The sequence below is a fragment of the Ovis aries genome, chromosome 17, assembly GCF_016772045.2.
Source record: "Ovis aries strain OAR_USU_Benz2616 breed Rambouillet chromosome 17, ARS-UI_Ramb_v3.0, whole genome shotgun sequence".
Classification (NCBI taxonomy): domain Eukaryota; kingdom Metazoa; phylum Chordata; class Mammalia; order Artiodactyla; family Bovidae; genus Ovis; species Ovis aries.
The window spans coordinates 52687014-52703128 of NC_056070.1; the positions used below are offsets into that span (position 1 = coordinate 52687014).

At 53.2% G+C, this 16115-nt stretch overlaps 1 protein-coding gene across 2 annotated transcripts in view; it reads left to right on the forward strand.

The window, feature by feature from the left end:
• The window catches only part of VPS37B (VPS37B subunit of ESCRT-I), a 30736-nt gene extending 16076 nt beyond the window's left edge, over nucleotides 1-14660 (forward strand). For both annotated transcript variants that reach the window (XM_027956452.2, XM_042234588.1), the window contains exons 2-4: nucleotides 9869-10040; nucleotides 11677-11759; nucleotides 12461-14660. In XM_027956452.2, the coding sequence (XP_027812253.2) occupies nucleotides 9869-10040; nucleotides 11677-11759; nucleotides 12461-12964 (759 nt within the window). In that variant the 3' untranslated portion in view covers nucleotides 12965-14660. The remainder of the gene's footprint in view (nucleotides 1-9868; nucleotides 10041-11676; nucleotides 11760-12460) is intronic.
• The last annotated feature ends 1455 nt before the right edge of the window (nucleotides 14661-16115 follow it).

Genomic DNA, 16115 nt, shown 5'->3' on the forward strand with positions numbered 1-16115 from the left:
TTTTGAGTGTTTGCTTGTTTATTTTGCCTGGTCAGGCCTTACTGGCCCCACGAGAGAGCTTCGCTGTGGCGTGTGGGCTTCTAGCTGTGACACTCGGGTTCAGTGGCTGCGGCTCACAGGCTTAGTTGTCCCAGAGCACGTGGAATCTTGGTTCCCTGACCAGGGACCGAACCCTCGTCCCCTGCGTTGGAAGGCGAATTCTTAACCACTGGGCCACCAGGCTCATCCCAAACCTGGTTGTTATCTTAGTTCCCAGCACAGATTCTGAGTCCTTCCTGGCTTTTCAGCATTTAAAGGACTTCTGATACGACTAAGGATTTCCATCTATTTCGTTGAAATTTGCTAACATAATTCAATAACGACATCGACTTTGTTATGATAAGGACTCTATTATGGAGGAAGGACCACTCTGTGTTTTTCCATAAAAAGGTTTAGCTTGGAAACATCAGCAAGTGTACCCACCGAGTGTTCAGGAAGGAACAGGTGTAGCTGAAGGGGCCGACCAGCCAGCCAGAGTCGGGAGAAGCATCTGGTTTGGAAGACATGGCCTCACCGCACCCCGCAGCGCTGGCCGCGCGGGACGCCCCGGGCCCCGTGCCTGGTCTGTAACACCGCTTGTGTCACCCAGAGGGGGCTTTAGGTCTGTTTTCTTTCTTAACCAACTTTATTTTTTACCACACTCCTTCAGATAAACAGTGACCTGAGCATTTGAGGTGGGCTGTGGGTTCTGTGAGAATGTTCTGTGGTGATGTGTGAGCCGCCCAGGAGAGAGAGGAGCGCCCCTCGGCCTGGACAAGTGCACGTAGAAGACCGTCGTCGTTTTATTTGCTTTAAACAAAGGCAGCCTCTCTAGAGCCTCTGCCCCTCTGGTTCTATTGATATCTAACAGTTATTTTTTTAATTAAAGCATGAACGTGAACGTAGTCGCTCAGTCGTGTCCGACTCTTTGCGACCCCGTGGACTGTAGCCTGCCAGGCTCCTCTGTTCATGGGATTTTCCAGGCAAGAGTACTGGAGTGGATTGCCATTTCCTTCTCCAAGGGATCTTCCCAACCCAGGGATCGAACCCTGGTCTCCCACATCGTAGACAGACGCTTTACCGTCTGAGCCACCAGGGAAGTAACTGTAAATTTATACATACTTATTGCAATGATTCACACATTGTTTAAAGTAGAAAGAGGAAAGTAAAAAAAAAGTCACACCCTTGAGAGGTCGCTGTAGGCTGCAGGTGACCATCCTTTCTGCTAGCCCTGCTCACAGATGAACCGATGGGCAGAAGTCACAGTATTAATCGAACTTGACTGTAAATGCTGCCGTCACACATCTCAGTTTTCTTTGATTTTGAACAGAAAAGGGAAAGGAAACTGAAGTGAAACTGAGCAGGCATATAAAAATGTTTTGTTACCACAGAGAGATTATTTCCTGAAAAGATTTCTCTGTGATTAAGAAAAAGGATGGAGAAGGCAATGGCACCCCACTCCAGTGTTCTTGCCTGGAGAATCCCAGGGACGGGGGAGCCTGGTGGGCTGCCATCTCTGGGGTCACACAGAGTCAGACACGACTGAAGTGACTTAGCAAAGAAAAAGGATCATGAGAAACCATCAAGAGGTTGGAGAGCCTATTTTCAGTTTCAGGGTCTGTGGCTCTGCACGGTGGGCCTCTCGGGGCGGTAGGACAGGAGGTTGAGAGTTGGATCGTCCCATCACCCTCGGTGGCTGCTGCTTCAGCCTTGCTGAGTGTGGACTGTCCGGTCCCCCACGTCCTATCCCCACCTTTGTGTTGCAAATGATAGAATGAGGCTGGCCACTTCCTCCCATTTTTCCTCAACTGGGATGATGAAGAGGAACATCGGGGGGAAGGTCTTTACCCACGGTTGTGTTGGAAGAGCTTTGTCAGAGGCTGAAGAAAGGGCTTCTCCCCACCTCAGCCACTGTCCTGGCCACCTGTCTCCACAGTACTGCCACCCCCACCCCAGAGAGCACTGCAGGTGTGCCCTGGGAGGCCACTGGACATTTTCCTGATGTTCACGTAGAAACATCTGAACACTCGGGGATGGAGAGAAAGCAGCCAGCTTAACAGTCGTCCCTGTGGGTTGAAGTTTTAGTTTGCTTCCGTGCATCCTGTGTGTGACTTATAGCCGTGAGTCTGACCTGACGGGTCCCAGGAAAGTACGCTTTATTCATAGACATATTTTAGGGCGGAGCTGTCAGGCCGGATGCTCTGCTGGATATTGGGATCACCCGGGGCTTTGAAGACACTCCAGGACTGGTCTGGGCATGGGGGATTTGCGAACAGCCCCCTTCCCTCTTAGGTGGCTTAGTGGTAAAGAATCTGCCTGCGAGTGCAGGAGGTGCAGGAGACGTGGGTTCGATTACTCGGTCCGGAAGGTGCTCTGGAGAAGGAAATGGCAACTCACTCCAGTGTGCTTGCCGAAGAATCCCATGGACAGAGGAACCTGGCTGACTTCAGTCCATGGAGTTGCAGAGAGTCAGCTATGACTGAGCATGCGCACCTCCCCTTCAGGGGACTCGGCTGACACAGACAGCCCTGCTGTAAGGTAGCCCTTGGAGGTGGTGGCGCTTGACAGTTCTCTGAAGACATGGGAAAATTCCTGGTCTGATCACCCTTAGATCCAGGGTGAACGAGACTCTCCACAGAGGGTCTTGGGACCCCACAGAGTCTCTAAGAGCTCTTTTAAGGGAGCCCATCTGTTGCATAAAGGATGTGGGGCATCAAGCACAGCTCTTTTTTTTTTTTTTTTTTTTTAAACTCGGTGTTTTTTTTACCCACCTTGTTTGCCAGACCTGGCCTCACGTGACTGGCTTTTTAGGGGGCGAGAGGGTCTCTCTGCTTCATTCAGCAGATCTTTGCTGAGTGGCGCTGTGCGCTGGGTGCTTAGCCCACCACAGACGACAGGACCTGTCAGCGCTCCAGAGGGGCTGAGCGAGTGGGGACACAGACGCAGTGCTCGCTGACTGTCACCAGCGACAGGAGAGCGACACGGGGCCGGGATGGGGGTGGCAGAGAGGACAGCTGGGGGCCCTCTGTGGCCAAGGCCCTAAGCCGGGGCTCGTGGGGAGCCTGGTTGGCTCTCGGAACTGGCGGGGTGGGGTGAGGGAGGGCCAGGTCACCCCGGGCTCAGAGATCGGGGCACGGCGAGTTCTGTTCCATTTGCAGTGACCTGAGGACAGAAACATGCCTGCCCCTCTCAGAGTCTGTTACACACAGAGCTGATTGAGCCAGAATGACAGTTTTCCCCGGGTGGTGGGTCTGGGCTGTGACCTTGAACCCCTCTGCTCCTTTCTTGTCCATCAGATGAGACCCGTAGGAGCAGAAGATCTCAGCGACAGTTTGTTTGTATTTTTTGTTTTAAAAAGGGTGTATGATTTTTGCCGTGCTGGGTCTTCCTTGCTGCTCTTGGCCTTCTCTGGTTGCGGCGAGTGGGGCTGCTCTCGAGTCGCTGTGGTCTCTTGCTGCCGAGCCCAGGCTGCAGGGTGGGCGTGCTCAGTCACCACGGCACGTGGGCTCTGGGGCTCGGGCTCAGTAGTTGTGGCACGCAGGCTTGGTTGCTTCGCAGCATGTGGGATCTTCCTGGAGCAGGGATTGAGCCCGTGTCCCCTGCACTCTCCGGCGGGTTCTTACCCTGGACCACGAGGGAAGCCCCTCAGCCGTTTGTTTATTTACTTGTAACTAAACTTTAAATTTGGACTTCCCTGGTGGCTCAGGGTAAAGCGTCTGCCTACAGTGCGGGAGACCCAGGTTCAGTCCCTGGGTCAGGAAGATCTCCTGGACAAGGGAATGGCACCCCACTCCAGTATTCTTGCCTGGAAAATCCCATGGACGGAGGAGCCTGGCAGGCTGTAGTCCATGGGTTTGCAAAGAGTTGGACACGACTGAGCCACTTCACTTTCACACTTTAAATTTAGAGGTGATTGTAGATTCACGTGCAGTTGTAAGTGATAACACAGAAATCCTGTGTGCCCTTTCACCCAGGTTCCCCCAGTGACAACAAACCAGGCTTTGGACACCGATAACAGAGCAGGGAACCACGGCCATGAGGGCTTCCTGCTGCCTCTGACAGCCACGTCCCTCCCCCCAGCCGTGGGCCAGTCTCCGTTTCTGTAGTTCTGTCATTTCAAGAAATGCAGCATCCACCGAATCACAGAGTGCGCGCCCCTGTGAGCCGTGCGTTTCCCCCTGCTCAGCCGACTCGCCTGGGTCTTCACCCGGGTGTGCACGTGTCTCAGCAGCTCGTCCTTTCCCAGGGCCACGCCCTGCTCCTGCTGCTGGTGGCGCACTGTGATGAAGCCCTTCGCCCGCTGAAGGACACCTGGGTGGCGTCAAGGTTTTGATTACATAGCAGGCCTTTCTGGACATTGATGTGTAGGGTTTTTTGTGAACATAAACTTTCACCTTTCTGGAATAAATGCCAAAGCACACAACTTCTGGATGGTATGGTAGTTGCCTGTTTTGTTTAAAAGGTGTTTCTGAGCTGTTTTCCAGGTTTATCTTGGTTTTGTTTTTTTTTAAATGTGTTTTATTGACGTGTAGTCGGCTTACAGTGTCTCAGGTGCACAGCAAGGTGGTCCAGTTACATAAACATGCATACGGTATTTTTTGAGATTATTTTCCATCAGAGGTTATTACAAGATACTGACTGTAGCTCCCTGTGTTGTGCAGTGGACCTTTGTTGCTTGTTGCATATCTGTTTTTTAATCAGAAATCTAGCAGTCTATTCATACTAAGTCAAACAAGTGGAATCAAAATGCCATAATTTTTTTAGTTAGGCAAAAATTCATAAGTTTTCTAAAATATATATTATACATATTTATATGTATACATCAGATATGCAGATGACAACGCCCTTATGGCAGAAAGTGAAGAGGAACTAAAAAGCCTCTTGATGAAAGGGAAAGAGGAGAGTGAAAAAGTGTTGGCTTAAAGCTCAACATTCAGAAAACTAAGATCATGGCATCTGGTCCCATCACTTCATGGGAAACAGATGGGGAAACAGTGTCAGACTTTATTTTGGGGGGCTCCAAAATCACTGCAGATGGTGATTGCAGCCATGAAATTGAAAGACGCTTACTCCTTGGGAGGAAAGTTATGACCAACCGAGATAACGTATTCAAATGCAGAGACATTATTTTGCCAACAAAGGTCCGTCTAGTCAAGGCTATGGTTTTTCCAGTGGTCATGTATGGATGTGAGAGTTGGACTGTGAAGAAAGCTGAGCACCAAAGAATTGATGCTTTTGAACTGTGGTGTTGGAGAAGACTCTTGAGAGTCCCTTGGACTGCAAGGAGATCAACCAGTCCATTCTAAAGGAGATCAGTCCTTGGGTGTTCTTTGGAAGGAATGACGCTAAAGCTGAAACTCCTCATGCGAAGAGTTGACTCATTGGAAAAGACTCTGATGCTGGGAGGGATTGGGGGCAGAAGGAGAAGGGGATGACAGAGGATGAGATGGCTGGATGGCATCACGGACTCGTTTGACGTGAGTTTGAGTGAACTCCGGGAGTTGGTGATGGACAGGGAGGCCTGGCATGCCGCAGTTCATGGGGTCGCAGAGAGTCGGACATGACTGAGCAACTGAACTGAACTGATATGTATACAAAAGCGTTTCTACTGCACTTGATAAAGGCTTAAGGAAGAGCATCCAAAAAAGAGAGAGAAATTGGAGAACATAAACGAAATGAAATGGGAGCACTGAATGTGAAGCAGAAAAAGTGAGACAAACTGGATAAAAGTAAAAGATCATCACGTAATCTGGTCATTTTTAAACATGACTGCTCATTAGAAACTATCTGGAGCTCTAGAGGAAAAAAAAAAGCAGTACCTGAGTATTTTAATTTTCCAGAAAATTTCAAGGTGATTCAGATATGCATCTGGATTTTAAAAAGTGATTACAGGTTTTCTGTTGGATCCTAGTTTTGGTGATATATAGAGTTCTGTTATTTTTCTGTTGACCAGTCATGATACAGTGGTATTAACTGAGTAATAGTTACATAATCACAATAGTAAAAGATGTTTATCAGTTTTCACAATCAATAGCCAGACAAACAATAAAAGATAATTACGATTGCAAGCCATAATGGGCACATGATTAACAATATAAAATAATTATATGCAAGTTGTGGGGTCAGGCAGTGATGTGGTGAGCAGAAGTGCATGCTTCTATCCACCCAGCAGTCTGTGTCTTTTGGTTGGTGTATTTAATCCATTTACATTTAAGGTAATTATCAATATGTATGATCCTATTACCATTTTCTTAATTGTTTTTGGTTTATTTTCTGTAGGTCTTTGTCTTCTTTTGTGTTTCTTGCCTAGAGAAGTTAGCATTTGTTGTAAAGCTGGTTTGGTGGTGCTGAATTCTCTTTAACTTTTGCTTGTCTGGAAAGCTTTTGATTTCTCCATCAAATCTGAATGCAAGTCTTGCTGGGTTGAGTATTCTTGGTTGTAGGTTTTTCCCTTTCATTACTTTAATATCATGCCATTCCCTTCTGGCGTGTAGTTTCTGTTGAGACGTCAGCTGATAGCTTGATGGGAGTTCCCTTGTATGTTATTTGTCATTTTCCCCTTGCTGCTTTTAATATTTTATCTCTGTCTTTTAATTTTTGTCAGTTTGATTACCGTATGTCTCAGTGTGTTCCTCCTTGAGTTTATCCTTCCTGGGGCTCTCTGTACCTCCGGGACTTGGTTGAGGAAGTCCTTTCCCATGTTCAGGAAGTTTTCAGCTGTTACCTCTTCAAGTATTTTCTCAGCTCCTTTCTCTTTCTCTTCTCCTTCCGGGACCCCTATAATGTGAATGTTGGTGCGTTTAATGTCCCAGAGGTTTCTTAGGCTGTCTTCATTTCTTTTCATCCTTTTTTCTATATTCTCAGCTGTGGCAGTGATCTCCATGATTGTCCTCCAGGTCGTTTATCCGTTCTTCTGCCTCAGTTATGCTCTTGATTCCTTCCAGTGTATTATTCAGCTCTGTTTGTTCTTTAGTTCCTGCAGGTCTTGGTAAACATTTCTTGCATCTTCTCATTATTTGCCTCCATTCTTTTCCTGAGATCCTGGATCATCTTCACTATCATTATTCTGAATTCTTTTTCTGGAAGGGTGCCTATTTCCACCTCATTTAGTTGTTTTTCTGAGATTTTATCTTGTCCCTTCATCTCAGACATCACTTTCTGCCTTTTCATCGTGATTAACTTTCTATAATAGGGCTTGTTTTAGCTGCTGTGAGACTGTGCTTTTTCTTGCTTCTTCTGTCTGTCCTTTGATGAATGAGGCTAAGAGGCTTGTGTAAGCTTCTTGATGGGAGGGACTGGTGATGGGAAAAACTGGGTCTTGCTTTGGTGGGTAGAGCCTTGCTCAGTAAAGCTTTAATCCAATTTTCTGCTGATGGGTGTGGCTGCATTCCCTCCCTGCTAGTTGTTTGGCCTGAAGCCACCCAGCCCTGGGGTCTGTAGGCTTTATGGTAGGGTTAATGGTGAATTTCAAAAGGGTTTATGCCAAGGGGGACCTCCAGCGCCCCAGTCCCTGTGGTGAGCCCCTGCTGGCCCGCCTCCATAGGGACCTCCAGCTCCAGCAGGTAGTTTTGGCCCAGTCTCCTGTAGGGGTCACTGCTCCTTTCCTCTGGGTCTTGGTATGGGCAAAATTTTGTTTGTGCCCTTCAAGACTGGAGTCTCTGTTTCCCCCCGTCGTCTGGAAGGTCTTGGCAGCCCCCATTTTCCTTGCTGGCTAAAAACAGCAGCAAGAGAGGAGAGTGTTTCTACTGTACAGATTTATAGTGTTGAACTATATTAAACTATAGGCTTAATTTTCTATCTTAAATTAAATTCTGCTTTAAATTGAGCCTAATCTTGAGGGCCCTGCCCTGTCATCCAAGTGGATCAGTCAGTCAGTTCAGTCGCTCAGTCGTGTCTGACTCTTTGCAACCCCATGAACTGCAGCATGCCAGGCATCCCTGTCCATCACCAACTCCCAGAGCTTGCCCAGACTCTTGTCCATCAAGTAGATGATGCCATCCAACTATCTCATCCTCTGTTGTCCCCTTCTCTTCCCACCTTCAGTCTTTCCCAGCATCAGGGTCTTTTCCAATGAGTCACTTCTCATCAGGTGGCCAAAGTATTGGAGTTTCAGCATCAGTCCTTCCAATGAATATTCAGGACTGATTTCCTTTAGGATGGACTGGTTGGATCTCCTTGCAGTGTGGGGGGCCCTCAAGAGTCTTCTCCAACACCGCAGTTCAAAAGCATCAATTCTTTGGTAGCTTAGCTTTCTTTATGGTCCAACTCTCACATCTATACGTGGAAAAACCATAGCTTTGACTGTAGGGACCTTTGTCGGTAAAGTAGTGTCTCTGCTTTTTAATATGCTGTCTAGGTTTGTCATAGCTTTTCTTCCAGGGAGCAAGCGCGTTTTAGTTTCATGGCTGCAGACCATCTGCAGTGACTTGGGATCCCAAGAAAATAAAGTCTGTCCCTGTTTCCATTTTTTTCCCCATCTGTTTGCCGTGAAGTGATGTAGGTGGAGAGATGCAGATTAGGTGTCTTCAAAGGAGAGAATCTGGGGAAAATGCTGGGAAAGATTGAAGACAGGAGGAGAAAAGGACGACAGAGAAGGAGATGGTTGGATGTCATCACCGACTTGATTGACATGAGTTTGAGTAGACTCTGAGAGTTGGTGATGGACAGGGAAGCCTGGCGAGCTGCAGTCCATGGGGTCGCAGAGAGTCAGACACGACTGAGCGACTGAGCTGAAGGAGAGGCTCGTCCCCACCCCCACTCCTCAGTGGTCAGGGCCTCCCAAGATCTTTCTTTGTTCTCACACGTGTGTGTGCGTGCGTGTGCCCACACGTACGCCTTGGGAACTACACAAGCACCAAACGGTATGGCTGGAGGGGGAGGGTCAGAGCTGAGGCAAGGAGGCCAGGAATCTACAGTCAGAGGAGCAGGAGGAAGGAAGTAGCAGCGAAAATAGCCTGGGCGGGGTGGGGTAGGGTGGGGTGTAAATAGTATTACTACGGGGTGGACCACAGGATGGCTGCTGTGGGGCTGAAGGAGCACTTCTGAGTGAGGTGGGGGCAAAGGTTTCTTCACATCGGGGAGCAAGGGGGCTGCGGGCCATGGAGGACCGCCCAGCAAGCAGGGGGGAAGGGAACTGAACTAGACGCCGACGCCGTGGCTTTGCTTTTTCATTCAGGTATACTTTGGGGTTATGTTTCTTTAGCACTTCCTCTCACTGAGGCCCAGGTGGGCTTCTCCACCCCCACACAGCCTGTCACCCCCTGGATGCCCAGAACCCCTGTTGGCAGATAGACCCCCCTGCCCCCGCCTTTGGGCCGGCGGCACTGGTGGACCAGTGGCCAGGAGCTGGGCCTCTGCTCAGATGCAGAGAGCCTGCGGTGGGCATGGGCACGGAGTAGAACAGGGGCCCTGAGCGGCTCCTTCCCAGGCTCTCATGTTTGATCTCAGATCCTGGTGACTAAGCCTGAATTGACACCATGCCAACTGGCCCTCCTCTGATAAGTTACCCTTTCACTTCTCTAGAGCAGCAGCAACTTGTTTAGGAAAATCCTAGCTCCGAATGTTTAGAGCAGTCACTTCTAAGAGCACAGTGGCAGAAGTAAGGAATTCTGGTCACAGCGAAGCTCCGGGCACGAAAGCCTTGCAGGTCCCCGGACAAAGCCCAGTCTGTGGGCCAGAGGGAGAGGAAATGGCCTTGCTCTTTAAGAACAGACAGCAATGTTCAAGATTGGGGCTGGAGCTGGGTTGGGGGCAGCTGCCCGGCCAAACATGAGCTCTTGGTGCCGTGGCCCCGGGGATGGTGCTCGGGGATTAACACGCCGCTTCTCATCACCCTGTATGGTCCTTTCAGACACAGAACGTTCAGCTCAACAAGGAGATGACGCTGGCCAGCAACCGGAGCCTGGCAGAAGGAAACCTCCTCTACCAGCCCCAGCTGGATTCTCGGAAGGCTCGTTTGACCCAGAAGTACCAGGAGCTCCAGGTGCTCTTTGAGGCCTATCAGATAAAGAAGACCAAGCTAGGTAACGCTTTCAGGGTGATCTTTCAAGAGTAAAGAGCCGATGGAAGGGCGCATTTTCAAGCTGTTGCACTAACCAGGAAAGAAACGTTATTTAGGTAACAATTTCAGATTAAGACAGTGATCGCTGCTGCCAGAAACAATCTGTATATAGGATTGTGTCACCAGTTTAGAGAGAGACTTGATTGCCTTTCAGCAAGATTGCACCTTTTCCAAACAGCATAGGAAAAAAAGGCAATATTCTGAATGATGATAATATAACTAATGTTTTATCCTGTGAGGTTGGGCCCTCATAGTTAATGCTAAAAGAGATTGATCACTGGAATACTTTATTTTAATGTCACACTTTAATTTGCAGCCATTATGAAGTGACACAGGAGTTGACTAGCATTGAGGCCTAAGTAGCTTTCAAGGGAACTCTGAGATTCATAGAAGGTTAAAAAGGGACTTCGCTGGTGGTCCAGTGGTTAGGACTTGGTCCTTCCACTGCCACGGCCCCAGGTTCAGTTCCTGACCAGGGAACTAAGACCTCATGTATCATGCAGCGTGGCCAAAGAGAAAGAGAAGCTAAAAAAATCACTCTCTCCAGTGGCGTTTCAGTACCATCCGATACCGTGATCCCTGTATCTCTGTAACTGTAAAAAGCGTGTGCTGTAACACGCCTGACCAGACTGAGCAGAGGCGAAAAGACTGGTAACGATGGTGCTGGCAGGCGCGCGGGGCTTTGTGTTGCTGGGAGGCGTGAGAACTGGAGATGCTGCTTGTCAGCACCTGGTGCAGCAGAGCTGCGCGCTCTGATTCCTCAGCCTCGCTGGTGGGCGACTCCCCCACAAAAGCGGAGGTTCCCGTCTACCAAGAGATACACGCAAGAGTGCTCGTTGTAGCTTTATTTGTAAGAGCTAAATTTGCGAAGCAATCTTAACGCCTGTCTCTGGACCGATGGGTAAGTCGTGATACGCAGCTTTCCGTGCCACACGGCGTTGAAAGGCACGAGCCGCCTGTTCATGCCGCCACACGGATGGTCTCAGAGACGTGTGGAGCGAGAGAGGCCAGCACGGAGCACCCTGCGCGAGTCCACTTGGGTGAAGCTCAGAACCAGGCAGCGTTCCTGCAGAGTGGACGTCAGCACCTCTGGGAGCAGGGCTGGAGCCTCTGCAGACGTCCTGTCTCAGTCTGGGTTGGGGGACGGTTTATACATACACACTGAAGGTGTGTCTACTTTAGGCATTTATGTAGATTGTCCTTCAGAAATCCTAAGGAAGTAACGGGGTGGTTGCAGGGTAGGTCAGGTGCACAGTGATGGCCCCTGTATCGTGGGGCGGGTGGCGACACGGCTGCCCTAGCTCGGGCGCAGACCCCCCGCCGGCCTCACCACCCCCCCCCCCCCCCCCCCCCCCCCCCCACCTCACCCCCACCCCGCCGCCCCATCGCGTGGCCTCCTTCCTCTCCTGCATGTTCCCTCGTTCCCTTCTGCTTCCTGGAAAGTCCGCTCACTGGGTGTGCCTCCCCTGTCGCCTCTCCAGCTAAAGTGCACTTTCTTTGAGGGCATGGGGTGGGGTGTGTCGCTCCGAGGGGCTGGGGGTGATCTCTGAGGGGGTGCCGGTGCCCCCTGACCGCATTGTGCCTCCTGCTTCTTCCAGATAAACAGTCCAGCAGTGCTTCCTTGGAGACCCTCTTAGCTCTCCTGCAGGCAGAAGGGGCCAAGATTGAGGAAGACACTGAGGTAACTCTGGCAGCCCCGGGGGACATCCCAGGTTGGGGCAGGCGGGCCTGTGGGCTGAGGAGTGCACCAGGCAGGGGTCTAGGGGAGCAGCGGGGCGGCCAGGTCTTCCAGTGAGGGGTGCGTGCTGTGCTGAGACTCAGCACCTGGCCTGTGGGTGCCGGCGGCTGAGTTACCATCTGTCTGGGTCAGCTGGCTGGGTGGGGCCTGTGGGCACAGCCCACCAAGCACCTGAGGCTCGAGCCTTGCTCAGTGATAAGGAAACGAATCCGGGTCAAAAGTTGAGCCGCTGTGGCACACTGGGGTGGACAGCGCGGTGCCAAACTGGGCAATGTGGTCTGATGACCCACTGGGCGGGGTGGCCCTTGTAGGCACGAGCAGGTTCCTGTCCCGCCAGCCTGCGTGGGGTGAGCATGTCAGGTTGCAGCCAGCGGAGGGAAGAAACAGAGGTCTCGGGCCCTGTCGCTTGAAGGCCACTCTCGCAGGGCCTGCTGCCTGTCCAGTTTGTGGTCCGGGAGGTGGACAGGACCAGCCCTCCTCTCTTCTTGGCCCCTGTCCTGGGTGGGCCACGGTCTGCAGCGAGGAGGGGATGGGTGTTGGGAGGAAGCTCGCCCCGTCTCCCCTTGCCCCAGTCGGTGAGGGGGTCTTCCTCCCCTAACGGCTGACCCGCCCAGCCCATGACCAAGTTTCTCCTGCTCCTTCAGAACATGGCTGAGAAGTTTCTCGATGGAGAACTCCCTCTGGACTCTTTCATCGATGTCTATCAGAGCAAGCGGAAACTGGCCCACATGCGAAGGGTTAAAATCGAGAAGCTCCAGGAGATGGTGCTGAAGGGGCAGAGACTGCCGCAGGCCCCCGCGCCTGCCCCGCTGCCGCCCAGGGTGCCCGAGCTGGCCCCCGCCGCCCCCCTGCCCTACCCCGCCCCAGAGGCCAGCGGGCCCCCCTCCATGGTGCCTCGGCGCATGCCGCCCCCGCCGCCCCCGGCGCCTGCAGGACGCTTAGCCACGCCGTTCACTGCTGCTGTGGGCTCAGGACAGGCCCTCCCGTACCCGGTCGTGCAGTGCCCGCCCCTGCCCCCCCGAGGGGGCCTCCCCGCCCAGCAGGGCTTCTCTGCGCAGCAGTTTGTGTCACCACCGTACCCGCCAGCGCTGCCCCAGAGACCCCCGCCCCGGCTGCCCCCGCACCAGCCAGGCTTCATCCTCCAGTGAGCGGCCCTTGTCCTCCCCGGGAGGCTCCCTCACTGCCTGCTGGCCGGGGCTGCACACACACAGATGGAGACTGTGGGCACCGGCTGCTCTGCCAGGGTCTCCGGTGCTCGGGGCAGGGCGTCCGGCTGGTTTTAGAGCCATAGGTCAGTGGTGATACACGTAGAACCCTGGTTTTGGACACCGAGGCAGCTGTGCTCGGCCGGGCATGGCTGTGGTCAGGCTGGTGTGTGTTCTCAGTATGGTTTCTTGTTCTGTGTTGATGAGCCCCTGAGTTTGGGGAAAAAAGCCTCCCCTCCCCCCCAACACACCTCTGTTCCCACGTTGGAGCGTCGTCTTCCTGTTGCAGCTTTATTTAATAAGCACGGTTCATCATTCTTTATTTTCAAGACGGTTCTGTGCATCCCAGCCCACCACCCACTGCAGCCGCCGCGGTGGGGGTTGGTCGGGGGAACCAGCCCGGAAGGTGCTCCCTGGACCTGTGTGGGGCGGGTGGTCCTCCCAGTCCCTCCCTCCCCAACCCTGGACGCTTCACAGTTGCCCACAGAGTTTGCACTTGGCCCCCAGCCACATCCAGAGGCCAGCAAGTCACGGCCAGGTGAGGAGGCGGGTGGGAGCTGGGCTTGGCACATGGAGGTTGTCCCCAGCTGCTGCTCCTCCTCCTCGAGCCAGCCCAGGCTTCTGTGAAGACCTACTCCTCCGGTGTTTTTACTACGTGTATACTTTTCCTGTTTTATATTGGGGAAGAAAATGTGTTTTTTTGACACTCACAAGACCATTCAGGGAAACTTTCGGAAAAATGCACATACAGTTCTGAGCAGGCTGAGAGGCAGATAAAGTGACGCAATTCCGTTTCATGCAAGCAGCGCACGGTCGCACCTGCAGGCCCGTGCTGTGCCTTAGCTTCACCTGGTGCCGGGAGGGGCCGGCCAGTCTGAATTTGTTCCTTGTCGTGTTGCAGGTGGCAGGAAAGTCCACTCACCTTGCACCAGGATACTTATTCATAGCCAATATTCTCTGCCTCTGGCTGGGCGTGGGGCAGGGATGCGACGGCCGCCAGCAGCCCCTCAGTGTGGAGGGGGGCCAACGAGCTCTGAGGCCCTGGCTGCACCCCGGGTTCTCCCTGCCCCCCGGGCGCTCGTCTGCATGTGCTGTGTGTGCCGGATTCCCAGGGCCCAGCTGGGGCAGGGGGTTGGGGGTGGTGGTGACCCCCTCCACCTGCTGACAGAAAAAGCTGTGTTGAGTGGTGGAACTCGGACCCATGACTCGCCAGCAGGCCGCAGCCCAGAGGACAAAATCCAGGCGGTGCTCAGACGGGTCTGGCCTAGCAGGCCGTGGGCAAGGCCACCACCCTTTGTCCTCAGTGACTGTACATTTCTCCTCCTGGACTTGAACTCTGCTGTATCGTTAACTGTTTTTCAAGAGAACAACTGTACAGGTCGACTTACTGCCCTGCCAATCAGGTGGGCCTGCCACATCTGAACCTCGAGAGTGGTGCCACCACCCCGTACCTCTGCCGTCCGCCCCACCGTTGGGGGTGCCCGCCTCCTACCAGGGGTGCAGCCAAACGCATGAGCTCGGTCGGCGTTGATGGGGGGAAGGGGCCGCCAAGCTGGCCTCGCCGTCTCTCCAGGGCCACATCTGAGCTGTGGCTGTAAAGCTGTAAGATCCTTTTTAATAAATAGAAAATTGTTAATAACTGCCCGCCCTTCATTTGCCTGGGGAGCCTTGTGCTGTGTCTGGTTCTGGCGTCTCAGCAGTCAGCATTCCCACAGCGAAGTGGACCGGTAAGGTGGTTGAAGTTAAGACACAGAAGGCCATGGAGGTGGCTGAGGTGTCCGCCTGGCCCAGGAGCCCCAGCCCTCACAGCAGCATTGTTTTTTAATCAGCCTCTCAAGGTATGTCAAGAGGATAGCACGTTCCCTCCTCCATCAGAAGGTGCCTTTGGGGTCTGGGCTGCCCTGCCAGCGCCTCAGAGCAGGGCACTCAGGGTGCCCTCTGGGTTCAGGCCAGCCGCTGGGAGCTCTGGTGAGGACGTTGTCTGCTGATTTCAGGTAGACTAGAGCTCCAGAGGCTCACCCACAGGTGTTCGGAGGGGGCCCGTGGCAGCATCGTGCGCTGCTGGAGGGTGGCAGGGGGAACCTCGGGCTGTGGCCCCAGGCTGAGCTGCGCCGCGGCCTCTGTGCCCCTGGGAGGAGCTCAGGCGTGCGAGCGCTGGAGCCACCACACGGAAGCTTCCCTATCGCTGTCTGCATGAAACAGACGGCGTTCCCTTCATGGTGCTGAGGGTGTCGAGGAAACGCGGTGGTTTTCCTGTGAGAGGGCGGCTTCTGCTGAGAAAGCAACTTGCTTTTGTTTACAAGAATGTCTGATGGCTTTCTCTTTGCCCGGTGGTTGCTAGGAAGCTTACAGGCAGATCTGTAGTCTACCCTCAGCGGGCTGGACAGTGCACTTCGCTCCTCCTCGCAGCCCCATCTGATCTCTCCCCCTCTGGGCCAGGGCCCAGCCCCAGCCAGAGTGGGAGGTGGTGTGCTCACTGGTGGGGGCTCCACGGAAAGGTGTATCCGCTGGGGTCCTGAGTGTAGTCAGCACGCACGCTTCTGCACTGGTTTAGATTTGGTGCGAGAACCGGTGCGTCGGTCTGTTGGCTGAAACCATCTCCCTAGCAGACGGTCAGACGCTGTTCCCTCCCTGTGCCCTTCCAGCTCGCCGGAGCCCTTTCTCACCTGACCTCACCTGCCCCTCGCACCTTGTGGTCAGGAAACCACAGCCCCGGAGCAGGGTGCTTGCAGGAGGCCACGGGGCACAAGCCACCCACCCAAGGTGACCTGCTTCTCCCCCGACCTGCATCGTCCTTGGGTTCCCCAAGTGCTGGCGGCCAGTGGGGAGGCCATGGTTTCTGAGACAGCTGGCCAAGGCTGTGCCCAAGGTGCTGCTGGGGAAGGTGGGTGCAGCCCACTGCACTCTGCGGAACCTCGACACCCAGTGAGTTCCCCAGTTTAAAGACTCCATGTCGCCACTACAGTCAGCTGCAGCCAGGAGTCAGGCTCACCACCATGCTCAGACGTGCAGCATTCAGGTGAAAGTCTCAACTGCCAGGAATCGGCCTCACCCCTCCCTTTCTGAAAGGGGTACAGCTTCCCACAGGGCTGGG